The 12,414-nt window shown below is 37.8% G+C and overlaps 1 protein-coding gene across 10 annotated transcripts; it reads right to left on the reverse strand.

The window, feature by feature from the left end:
* Positions 1-507: 507 nt before the first annotated feature.
* Positions 508-11,972, reverse strand: LOC104119412 (helicase protein MOM1-like). Of its 10 annotated transcripts, XM_009630926.4 has the most exons (13): positions 11,811-11,972; positions 11,194-11,416; positions 10,404-10,926; positions 9,115-9,293; positions 7,911-8,015; positions 5,253-6,617; positions 4,233-4,904; positions 3,916-4,141; positions 2,910-3,754; positions 1,281-1,376; positions 1,097-1,165; positions 969-1,025; positions 508-889 (listed from the first exon to the last, which is right to left on the reverse strand). In XM_009630926.4, the coding sequence occupies exons 3-13, from the start codon at positions 10,918-10,920 to the stop codon at positions 770-772; spliced, it is 4,251 nt and encodes a 1,416-aa protein (XP_009629221.1). In that variant the 5' UTR covers positions 10,921-10,926; positions 11,194-11,416; positions 11,811-11,972; the 3' UTR covers positions 508-769. The 10 variants fall into 10 exon arrangements, 5 of the variants coding, with proteins under 5 accessions (XP_009629221.1, XP_009629226.1, XP_009629241.1 ...); XM_009630931.4 differs by lacking the exon at positions 11,194-11,416 and having other exon boundaries at positions 1,281-1,373; XM_009630946.4 differs by lacking the exon at positions 11,194-11,416 and having other exon boundaries at positions 508-881.
* Positions 11,973-12,414: the final 442 nt, after the last annotated feature.

Raw genomic sequence — 12,414 nt, forward strand, 5'->3', positions numbered from 1 at the left:
AGAGGTGGGGTGTATATGAGATTTACTGTTTGATAATTACATAGAAAATAACAAGATACATAGATATGTTTAGAATAAACAGTGTTTGGCACGAAGGAACTCATTTTATATGAAAATTTTCAATAAAAATATATTATAATGCTTGATTTGTGAATGGAAAATAATTTCTCAATAATAGTAACAAATCGAACGAGTATTTTGATAAAATTTTGTATGTTAACAATTGAAAGGGGCCTTAGCATAACTGGTAAAGTTAATGTCATGTGACCAGAAGATCACAGGTTCGAACCGTGAAAACAATCTCTTGCAAAAATACTTGATAAGTCAACGTACAATACTCTTGTGGTCCGGCCCTTACCCCGACCCCACGCATGAGCTTAGTGCACAAGCCTGCCTTCTTTTTGTATATTAACAATTGATAATATGTCAAGATGAATGCAAGGAAAACAACTTCCATCCATAAGTGAGGGAAGCCATTTTCCCCTTTTGATGAAAAACATTTCCTCATAATCAAACCATAAAATAACTTTTTCATGAAAACATACTCCAAAACAATGACTGTCATCGCGAAAGTTGACCTCTAAAGTTAGTAGAATTTGAGGAAAGAATATCACAAGGCAGCATCGTGATATCATTTCCTCAAGTATTTCGAGAGAGGAAAAAACAAAAAGAATCAGTTATTTCCTGTATTGAAACTAAGATGATTAGTTGATTACTTCATTAACAAAACTATAAACATCCATTCTCACTTCTTACTGTATAACATCATTCATGACTGCATGTTTTCGCTGAAGACGTCTTCGTCTGTTAGTTTCTGCATAAGTGACACTGGAAGTGGAACCACGCAAATACCTTTGCTTTGTAGATCAATTTGTTCCCCCCTGCTATTCTGTTTACTTCATTCATAAATAACTCAAGGAGATAACAATAATTTATGCATTAGATTGAACGATTAAGCATATTTTTACCTGCGCGTGAAAAAGGGAATCACTGTTGTGAGAAGTGCTTTCCATATTACACAAGTTCTGCAGACAAATGAATAAATAAGAAAAACGCTCTTCTTCGTTTACTTCAATGCACTGAGACTGGTTAGAACCTGAATCTGATCTTGAAGAGCCTTGATAGAGTTGTAAGCCTCATGGAGGACTGAAGCTGCTGCATCAGCCTGCAATATGAGTCATGTCTTTTTGAGTATTGGCTATGTAATTAGAGAAAAAGAGTGAAGCTGGTTAGTCACCAAAAAAGGATAAATATTGAATGTTTTTCTGGTAATTAATTACCTTGGCACGGGGAGAAACTAGCTTTTGCAGCACTGCAATCTTGTCCGTTATCTTCCGGCTTCTCCAGAGCTTCTGGCTTTTCCTCACTGGCACCTGCTACACAAGACAGAACAACACCCTTTAGAAAGCTAGTCAATTAATTTGAGCTGCTGATAGAGCTACCTTTCACTAGAATGCCTCGTATCATCACGAATAATATAGGGAAAAAAGAAGAAAAAGACTAAAAGGAAAAGGGGGAGGGGGATAAAGAGTATGGTTACAGACCCTTTTTCGTCTTTTAGTGAACTGAAGATCAAAAAGTGTGCATTTTCTTTTGATAGATGAGATCAAAGAGTGTACATGACAAATGATTTACATCAGACCACCAAATACTTTCCCTCCATGTGATTGCCCAACTGTGATAGCTGAAAAGATTTCTTAGTTTGTCCTCATTTCCTCTTACCAGTGAGATTTTCTTTCTCCTCAGGTAAACATAAATCTCTGATTCACAAACAATGGATAAAAGAGTCTGAAAATGTGAGCAAAAGGGTGTCTGCATTATGCAATCATGGATCCGGAAGAGAAGTATCTAAATGTAGGTTCTGCAACCAATAATTTAGCGGCACATTGTTTTCAATATACTTCATCTTTTTTCGTCTCTTTCTATTTTTAGCCAACTAGATTTCTATTTTGGGTCTTAGGCCTATTTTCACAAGACCATATAAATACTAATTGTCATGTACTTTTCTAAGTTTATAAGATTGAAGATTGAAACCCTTGAGAGGTGTAGGGTATCTAGTTCTACTAGTAAACTCTTACTTCCTCTAATTAAGGTATGTTTAATGGTAATTTCCTTCTTTTCAGCCTAATGATTTAGGTTGTTCGTTGGAGTTCTAGCAAGGATTTGAATCTTTACTCAAGTTTGTGGTTTGATCTCATTGAAGGCCCAACTCCTTTGTTAATTTAACTTGGTTGCAAAATTAGTATTAGTTGCTTGTTTCCAATCTATCTTTATCCTTTGAATCTACATATACTAGATTTCTCAAAGGAAAAAATTGAAGCTCAAGCTAATGCTACTAATTCACAGGATGAAAAGCCAAATTCCCTAAAGTGAAAAATCAGCCCCAGAAATGTTCAGATCGCGACTCATTAAACTTGAGCAGTCCAATACTCACTTCTCCAGGATTATAAAGTAGATGAAATCATGCTTTGGTAGTGTCAGCGTACAATCAATTAAGCATGCCTCGCTACTACAATCATAGCTTCAGAAACATGGTATTATGAGAAACAAACATTCATGAGAAACCTAAACCAAGGAACAGATATATTGCAATAACAAATACAGACAGAAAATTGGAGCATATACAGCTGCGTTACTCATGGAACCCTAAAAACAAAGTTGAGGGGGCAGGGTGGAGAAGGAAGGTGCGTACCCATTTATTTCCCCAAAGCTTCCACTCCCAAGGTTAAATTTGCTTAGACCTCTGTCAGTGCCCTCTGACAGCATTCTTTTCCATTCTGCCTTTTTCAATTTTCTAAAAGAAAGTATTTACACATACAGATAGAAGAGCTGACCCACAAACAGACAAGCAAATCCTCTTTATTATCAATAGTTCAGTCATCATCGGACAGACAAACAGCAGAACTTACATTAGTAGCTTTCCCAGCAGAGGAAGAACCTCCCTGTACACTGCCCAGTGAATGAAAGTCAGATAGGTCTACTGAATCAATGTTACAGCCAATATCTGATAAAGGTAGCATAAAATTAGGCCTGTTTGCACGAGATTGATTCTCCATGTCTAGAAGCAATTCCCGTGCAGAGAGATATGCATTCTGTATAGCAGGCATTCCTCCAAGTCCATGGTCCAATGATGTACTCCCAGAATTCGAAAGATTTACAGCTAATTGTGGCACTATGGGTGGCTGTATTTCATGATGCAAAACTTGCAATGGGACTGATGTTGATCGTAGAGATGAAAGTTGCGGATGTGAACATGATGATGCAGCCACCTTAACAGGTCGTGGATGACCTTGCACACCGTTTGGAAGGGTCGATGAGCTGCTAACAAGGGTTGATGTAGGTACCCTGAAAGGCTGAAGATGAGGGGCTGGAGCACGAATATCGCCACCTAATCGAGGATTACCCCTGGAAGGGCTGATTATGCTAATGAGAGGCGGCCGGGTTACAATTCCTGTAGGAAATGCTGTTGAATGACTAAAAGCAGCAGTCTGCTGATCAGCTGCAGGTGGAGATCTTAATGTAGGCCGAGAGGTTCCCCCAGAATGTATTGAATAATCAGCAACTGGTAAATATGGGACAGGAGTCGGCTGGCCCCCCACAGGTAGGCGAGCTGAAGACAAACCACTGATTGGGGAAGATCTTAAACAAGCTAGGGCTGAAGCTTGCTCGCTGGCAGAAGATGAACCAGTCATAGGAGAAGACCTCAAACTATGCTGCCACCATACCTGATGCTGCATATAAGCAGGAGGCACAACTGGAACAAAACAAATTATGGTTACGTTTAGGGGTCACGAGAAACATTGAATTCAAATCCCCCGTGTCATATTTAATGCAGATACCAATATAAGTTCAAATTTTCTGACAGGAAATATCAACTAATGGTTAGGAACGCATAAACAAAAAATATATAAATACCTTCCTGCATAACTGGACGCCCAGTAACTTCAAGATCTATGCATTTAAATCTGAAAGCATTAGCCAGAGCCTTATTCATGAGAACTATTTTCTGATTCATATCAAGCTCATTCTTCTTCAAAAGATATGCTGCCTCAGCCTCCTGAAGCTTTAAATCATATTTCTTACGAATTGATGCAGCAACAACCTCTATTTCCTTCTCGCACTCAGCTCTCAGATGCAATTTCTGTTCAAAGAGAGGAAAACAGCTTAACAAAATGAAATAAATGATGCATGGAGTCCCCGAGTGTATAATCACGGAGTTATTGGACACAAACCATATCCTCGTGGCCTTTTGTCACTTGTTCTCTTTCTTTATGTGCCCTTTCCCATATGATATGAAGGGGATCAGAATGGAAAGGAAGAGCTGAATTCCAAGTGGCCATCTGATGGGCAGGATGCACTGGCATATTGTTAGATCCTTGAAAAAAGGCAACATTAACGTTATGTTGAGAGACTGCTTGACTAGAAAGCTCAGCGGAACTATGAACCAATTGAAACGCAGTTTCAGTATTCTGAGAAGATGCACGAAGATCAGTAATGGATTGAGGATGCACTCTGCTGACTGCTGGTAAGATTGATTGATTGCAAGTAACACTTATGTTTGAGACAACAGATGCACGAGGCACCAGATTTTCCCCAGCTGGAGAAACAGCTTGATGTAAAGGTTCTGCTGCATGGGGGGAGGATCCAGGGATTGGAATAAAGTTTCTTTCAACATGGGTTTGAGATGCACTCTCTCTGTGAGTATGGTGAGTGGCAATGGGAACATCAGCACCTACTGTACGATGTTGCTCACAACTGTCAGCTAACATTGCTTCAGAAGTGTTGTTTATAGTCCGTCCAGAAATAAGTTCAGTTTGTATTCCAATCTGGTTTCCACTAAGTAGCACATTGTTATCATGTGATCCATTATCTCCTGAAGACCGGGAACATTCATCCAAATGTACCTGATCCAGTAGAAGTGTCACAAATCAATCTGACTATATCCATAACTTACAAACGAAATGCATATGCTGGCACAACATGTAAATTTTTGAGACAGAATTGCACGGCACGTCTGCACCTGATAACACTAATTTACTTCACTGTTTTATGGATTAAAATCAAACTCTAAGGTCGCATGAAAATTGATCTGTCAAAGATGATCTAAATGGAACACATATTCACTATTTGAGACATTTTAACTTGCCCCCTGAAAGCCTTATACTACTTGCATCCAGATTTAGAACCTAAACAGACAACAGAATGATCCAACACATGCATCATATAAACATCCAACACAAAAGCAAACATACAGAATTTTGCCGCAAAGAACAAGCATTATCGGAAGAAGGAACTGCTTCTAAACAAGGCAAGTCTGCTGGCGATTCCTCTGGAGTTAATTGGTTTCCATCAACGAAGCTAATTTCGTCTCTCTGGTTTCCATCAACAGTTAGTGAATCAGAATTATTTTCCGGAATATTATTTTCTGTACCCAGTTCTTGATTAATGTTATTTATTTCAGAAATTTGATCATGTTCCACAACTTTGTTAAGAGGAGCTTCAGATATTTCCAGTGAACAGTCTCGACTTCGCTCGTCTGATGCGACTTCACCAGTATGTTCTTTGGAAAGTAGAGGAACCTTACAAGCAATTTCCTCTCCACTGCCACCTGAATTACCTGCTTCATTGGACTGCTCAATTGCAGCAACCAATGCTCTCCCCGTGGTGGTGATCTCAGCTTGCTCTTCTGAAACTGAAGCTTCGAAGACATTAGTAGATAGAACAGGAAGAACATGGCACTCGTCTTGAGAAGATGCAGGTGCATCAGATGCTGTCACGTCACCATGCATGCCAGAGACAACATTGTCCGGACACTGTAACTCAACATGCTGTCCACATACAGGGGTAACAGTCTTGGGATTACTGTCAGAGACATTTAAACTTTCCTCGGAGCACCTCATGCCGTCCCCAGAATCAGATCCAAGCAAATGGAGCTCATCAACCGCATAATGGGAATTATGCATCTCCTCATTCCTCATAGCAGAGAAATTAGCCTCAAGCTCTTTGAGTTGCTTGTCCTTAAGGCATTTGTGCTCTTCCATTTTCCTTGCAAACTCAGTTTCTAATGCTTTTTGTCTATCCTTAGTTGCTGCAGTCTGACCATGTATAGAGCGAAGAACAGCTATCTCCATTCTGTACTCCTTCTCTAGCTCTTCCTTTTTCTTCTCCCAGATTCTATGGAACTCCTCAATTTTTTCTAGTTGCTTTTGTCCCAGCATGGATATTTGCCTGTCAAGTCTGCACTGAACCTTCTTAAAGACCTTTTCCCTTTGACTATCCATAAGTTTTTCCTTAGGAATTACACTGCCTTCACCACTGAACCCTTTATCTAGTAACCTGTCTTTGATATCGGTTTTCACATTCAGTAGGGTAGATACTACTGTTTGCGACATGCTTCCCTTGTATGGCTCTTCTTTAACAGATTTCACTGATGATATAGGATATCTTGGAGCATTCTGATCCAATCTCTGCAAAAATATCTTCTTTAAGGAACGCAGCTTCAGATAGACATTGTTTGCCTCTTCTTTAGTGCATCTAAACTGTAACTGTTGTTTTACGAGCAAGAATATATCGTCTTTGTCAATCTTTTGCTTCGCGATTGAAGCTGCAATCCAAGACTGACAAATTACAGTAGACATCAATGAGAACACAAGTACAGTAAAATTCACTAAAATGAACATGTAAATTTAAGGCAACAATAAAGATATCTCAGGATGCAAAGAGAGTTACGAAATGAGACGGCACCTTTTCCACAAAGCTTTTTTATACACTAACGGATACTTTACCATTAGCAAAAATTGAGCATGTTAAACTTGTAACCTCCACAAGTGAACAGTAACTCGTTTTCTCTCTTTTCTTTTTTCATGAGAAAAGTGATTCCAGTATAAAATCCCATTCGTGCAAAATAATATTGGAAATAATCAATAGCTAGATTTACTTGCACATAGAGAAGAAAAAATAAAGAGGAGAGTTTAGAGCAGGGCCTTGAAATCAAAAGAGTTATAAGCATGATACTTAAAAGGAGAAGCACGTAAGATGATGGATAAAGAGGCAAGGAGCAAACAAATTTTCTTGCCCTCCCCTTCTCTTTTTTTTTTTTTTTTTTGATAAGGTCCCTCCCCTTCTCAGGTTCCACAAAGCACCAAAAACTAAATAAAAATATAAATCAGAAGAAACAACACAGAGAAAGTCGCAAAGATCTTCAGTTAGAAGTTGCCTTAGTTCTGCCAAAACTTCAAAGAACCTAGCATTGGGTTAGACATGATTTGCATTGAAACTTGAAGTTTTTGTTGGATATGAAAGACTTTTGTTGCACTTATGAAGCTGAGAGGTGTTTGAACTGATGCCATCCAATCTATGCATTCCAAAAGTCCCATGCCCCAAAAGAGATGTGTTTGAACTTGAAGTATGAAAAATGTCAGAAGTGCTTTATTACTATATACTATGTGCATATGTGTGTGTGTCAAAAATAGGTGAAATTCATATTTTATCAGTCCACAAGAAAGACCATTCAAATCGCTGGCAAGTTTCCTAATAAGATTATCAACAACAACAAGAACAACAACAACAACATACCCAGTGTAATCCCACAAAGTAGGGTCTTTGTGAAGGTGGAGAGGCTATTTCCAATAGACCCCCGGCTCAAAGAAAATTTAAAAGAGGCAGACACATCAAGTAGTAATAACAGCCAGATAAAGAAAAGTTCCTAATACAATTATATCTACAAATATTTGTCACCACAATCCTGATACAATTATATCTACAAGTATTTGTCACCACATATATAAAATTATGTATAAATGATATTCAACACAGAAAGGGTGAAATTATGATTTACATAACTAGTATAATCTAAGAATAAAAAACACAAGCAAAGAGACATTGAAAGCGGATGAAAAAAAGATACTAACCAGAGATATCTGGAAAGCCTGCAAAATTGTTTCAGGTTCCTTACTAACACGATGATTCTCCATAATATATTCCAGAAATTTTTCTGCAGTATGCTTGATGACTTCCTGCATTTAGATTTTAGAGCCATATCAACACAGTGAAGGACCGGGATCATGACTTTAAAATCAGTACTTATAAGTTGGAAGTTGAGTATGGTAGTCTTGCCAGAATACCTTTTTTTATTTTCCTTTACACACAGCACCAACGTAACTTAAGTTTTTCTCCTAATATATCATACCAGCCCCCCCAACAACCCAACCCTTTAAAAATCAAAGGAAGGGAAAGGGAAATAGAACAAACTATACAAGATAAGAGGTTCGTCATGGCAGATTAGGAAGGGCAAGATAAATTTCTTAAGACTGAGTCATAAGCCAACGCAAAATGCTTTTCAAAAGCATCATCGAAGAACCTAAAGCTCTCAGGAGGGGTGAGGGGCAGAAATACAACAGAAAGGATGAACAAATTATCGTAGTAAGATTCACTGTCAGGTTAAGGAAACGGCGCCGGCACATTTTTATGAAAATTTGGATAACCAAACATGTGCTAAGTAGGAAGAGAGGACAGCCAAATGGAAATAGCTTTCATACAAAAAATGAGGAATATTTGAGCCAATGGCGAACAAAGCGATTATAGGAGAATAATAAAATTTAAGATTACTTAACTGAACACCTTCACTCTTGAAAAATAAGTACTGGATTGAGGTAAGATCTAAAATTTGTAGAACGTAAGACAACCTCATTGACAGTTATTGAAGAAAGTTCTCAAATTGCAGCGCCTTTATGTTTTTGGTCAACGTGCTTCTAACCACTTAACCAAGAGCTGAACTACCATAGTCTGTTTTGTGCGAACAATTTCAAGAAGTGGATGCTACAGGGCTTTAAAGAAAGAGTTACAACAGCAAACACAAGGCATCCTGTAAGTGCTCGTAAATGTTTTATTACTCAAACAATATGGTTAAAGCCACTAACAAAACTCTAAACAAAGGAGTAAATATCCGAGGTAAGTTAACTGCGTACAGCTTTCACCTGAACAGAAAACTGACCCTTTTGCAACATTTCACAGAGTACACGCATTTTACACCATTTGTAGATACGAGATTAGCATTTCCTTCTGTGGAAAACAGATTTAAAAAATCTATATGACGTGTAATATAGAAGTCAATACCGAAACTTTTATCACTCCAAAAAGTTTTGCAATCTCAGCTTTTAGATGGATATGGAGGCTCTTCTGCTCATTGAACAGGATTCCTCTTTCTTCAGGCGCAACCAGGTCTTCCTCACGCAACAAACTAGATGGAGATTTAGAACCATGCTCCCCATCAATACCATCATCTTCACAATGATCTAACCCAAGAAAGACATATTAGCAGCTGTTACTAAAGAGGCGCCACATGTAATTTATCAGCAAATGTTCTTCTAGAAACAGTTAAATATATGGTGCAACAAACATATACTAACATGAGGATAATCTATTCAAAATTGTTGACTGAAGAGATACCTCTTTTCGAGCAGCTTTTAAAAACGAAAAGTGCAGTAAAGCAACAAGGTCTATGCAGTGTTGTGAAAAGCGCTCGCTTCAGCGCTTTAAGCGCGAAGCAAATCGAGGCGTCGAGTGTAGCGCATCTGTTGGGTGAAGCGTAGCAGGCATTTGGATGCTAGCGCTTCTGCCAAAAAAGCGAGGGGGGCTACATGAATCACTGTCTATTTACGTTACAATGATGACAACAACAATTACACCTCAATCCCAAGCAACTTGGTGTAGGCTACATGAATCACCGTCTATTTCGCTATATTTGGACTCATTGAATTCCAATATTCCATAACATGGGGTTTTCAAACACTTTGAGGTCATCTACGATTTCTATTGACATACTCATCTCTGTACATGCAACACCTTATATAGGCGTACCGTCATGAGTGATGACTAAACCTTATCCAAAGTAGTGGTGTCGCCTATATTGACCTTTTTCTTTAATTGTGTTAAAATTTTGCTATATCTGCATGGATTCAGATATATTATAGTCCCTACATCATCCCATTTAGCACCTTCAATTATCCTTTATTTTTCTTTTTTTGATAAGCTAACACCTTCGAATATCATAGTTTAAACATATGGACCAGTGCATTCAGAGGTCTGCTTAGGAAATACCATATCATCTCACGCAGTCACGCGATCTTCACACCTTTTATCATCTATATGTGTTACTTGCACTTTTTGTTGAATGTGATCATATCTGATTTTATCAAACCTTATATGATCACACACCAATCTTAACAGTTGCATTTCAACAACACTCATATTGAAAATTATAGGCAATGCATGAAGCTTCTTTTACTCTTCCTAGCATCCTAAGAGAGAGGTGATCTTGTGCTACTTCTCTTTGTTATTACAATAAAAAGGCCAAGGACAACAGGAACAAGAAAATGAGAACTTCAAGAAAAAAATTGGCTTACCCGATGCAGTACCTCCTTTATATTGCTTTTTGAATAATAATTTGTAAGTTCTGCCATCCAGTCTCTTCCTTTTTAAGCCAACAGATGCTGCAGCATTTTTCTTGCTAGTGCTAACATTTTCAAATTCTGTTGTCAGCTTCTTCGCAGTCTTCTCTCGGTTCTCCTCCTTCTTTGTAATAGACGAATTGGATTCTCTCCCTAAGTACCTTGATCTTGATGTAGAAGAGCACCTCTCAGACCTTTTTAAGGGTGTCGGATTATTCTGTTGTTCAAGTCTCACAGATTTCCTCTTAGCAGGAGGAGTAGATGGTGTTCGCATCTCTAGGCGCTCAGACTTCCTTGTACTTGCAGGGCTTAAAGCCTTTTGTTTCGATGAGGTTTCCAGAACTGAGCTTCTTGTGGATCCATCTGTATTTCCAGAACCACGACTTGATGATCCTTTACCAACCAGTTTGTTCTCTGAGTTATTACTCGCATTGTCCTTATTTTTTCTCCCAGATGTAGCATCATTAGCCATCTTCAGCTGTGATAAATAAACCTCAAATTACGTCGGATGATTCTTACTATACCAAGTACTCACAGTGCAAATAATCAAAATGCAAAAAAAAAAAAAAATGTTTCCCTGACTAACAGTTGAAGCTTAAAGATAGAAAGGTGCGAGACTAAAAGCCATCCTGCAACAAGGCTCTATGCAAATTAGCATAAGCCCACTGAAAGTTGCCTGTTTTAATAGAATCCAATAAATGGCAATTATACATGAAACCATTTCATTGTCTTGGAAACAGTTTACCAGCTTTCCCCCTCCCACCAACCGGGCAGCTCAGTACACGAAGCATCCCATGTTCACCCAGGGTCCGGGAAGGGCCGCACCCGGAGGGGGTGGAATGTAGGCTGCGTTCTCTAATGCAAGCAATCAATAGCTAATTACACGGCTCGAACACGCTCCCACCAACCCTGACCCAAAAATTCAGCTGCATGCCCAATCGGTCAGAAGAATTATAAAAGGCGATTTCCTAAATATAATAAGGAAATGGTTCAATATAACACATTTACGATTTGAATAGAAGAAAATAACAATATCTTGTGTTTTATTTTCAGATCTCTTAAAACATAAAACTAAAAAAATAAAATAAATGGAACACACCCAGTTGACCCCAAATTTCAAAAGAATCTGATTTTAGTCACTCATAACAAAGCAATTTCCTGTGTAGTATCATTATTCAAAATCAAGATTTGCTTATTCCGTAAAGTCTAATTGCCTGTATGTAAGCTCTTAAAGGATTTGACCAAAAAAATAAACAACACATACATAATAAGTTAAGCTCCACTGTTGAAAATGCTTAAGAAACTACTATAAACTTTTGAACTATATTCAGTTACTAGCAAAAATAAAAAAAAAAGACTTACTTTAAAACCCTAAATCAGTGTAGTGTATGTACTATTAGCACACTCGTTCTATGGCGTGGAAGAGCTGAAGTTTCAGTCAAATCGTTCCAACTTTTGCAACTCATAAATCGAAATCCGGATAATCCGCCCGGCGTTCCACTTTTTCCCGCTGTCCCTTTGCTAATATCACCAAACTCATTATATTTTGCTTCAAATGGTCAAAACTGCCCTTGAACTATCTACAATAACTCAAAAATGTCCTTCCTTCGTTTTTGGTACAAAAAATATCATTGTCGTCTATTTTTCTGACCATAAATGCCCTTAAACTGTTAGTCTTTGTCATTGAAGGTGACATGACAGTCCAACTAGGTTAAATTTGCTTACATGGCCATCCACCTAAGCAATCCAATATGGTAAAATTATTTTTTGGAAAAAAATTTATTTTTCTGGAATTTTTTTAAAATACAAAATCACACTTATTCCGAAAAAATTAAAAAAACAAATCTAGAAAAATTATTTTTCGATTTTTCGATTTTTTTTTTTAAATACAAAATCAACACTTATTCCGAAAAAGTAAAAAATAAATTCAGAAAAAATATTTTCGGAAAAATTATTTCTGAAAAAA

The sequence above is a fragment of the Nicotiana tomentosiformis genome, chromosome 11 (assembly GCF_000390325.3).
Source record: "Nicotiana tomentosiformis chromosome 11, ASM39032v3, whole genome shotgun sequence".
NCBI classification, from domain to species: domain Eukaryota; kingdom Viridiplantae; phylum Streptophyta; class Magnoliopsida; order Solanales; family Solanaceae; genus Nicotiana; species Nicotiana tomentosiformis.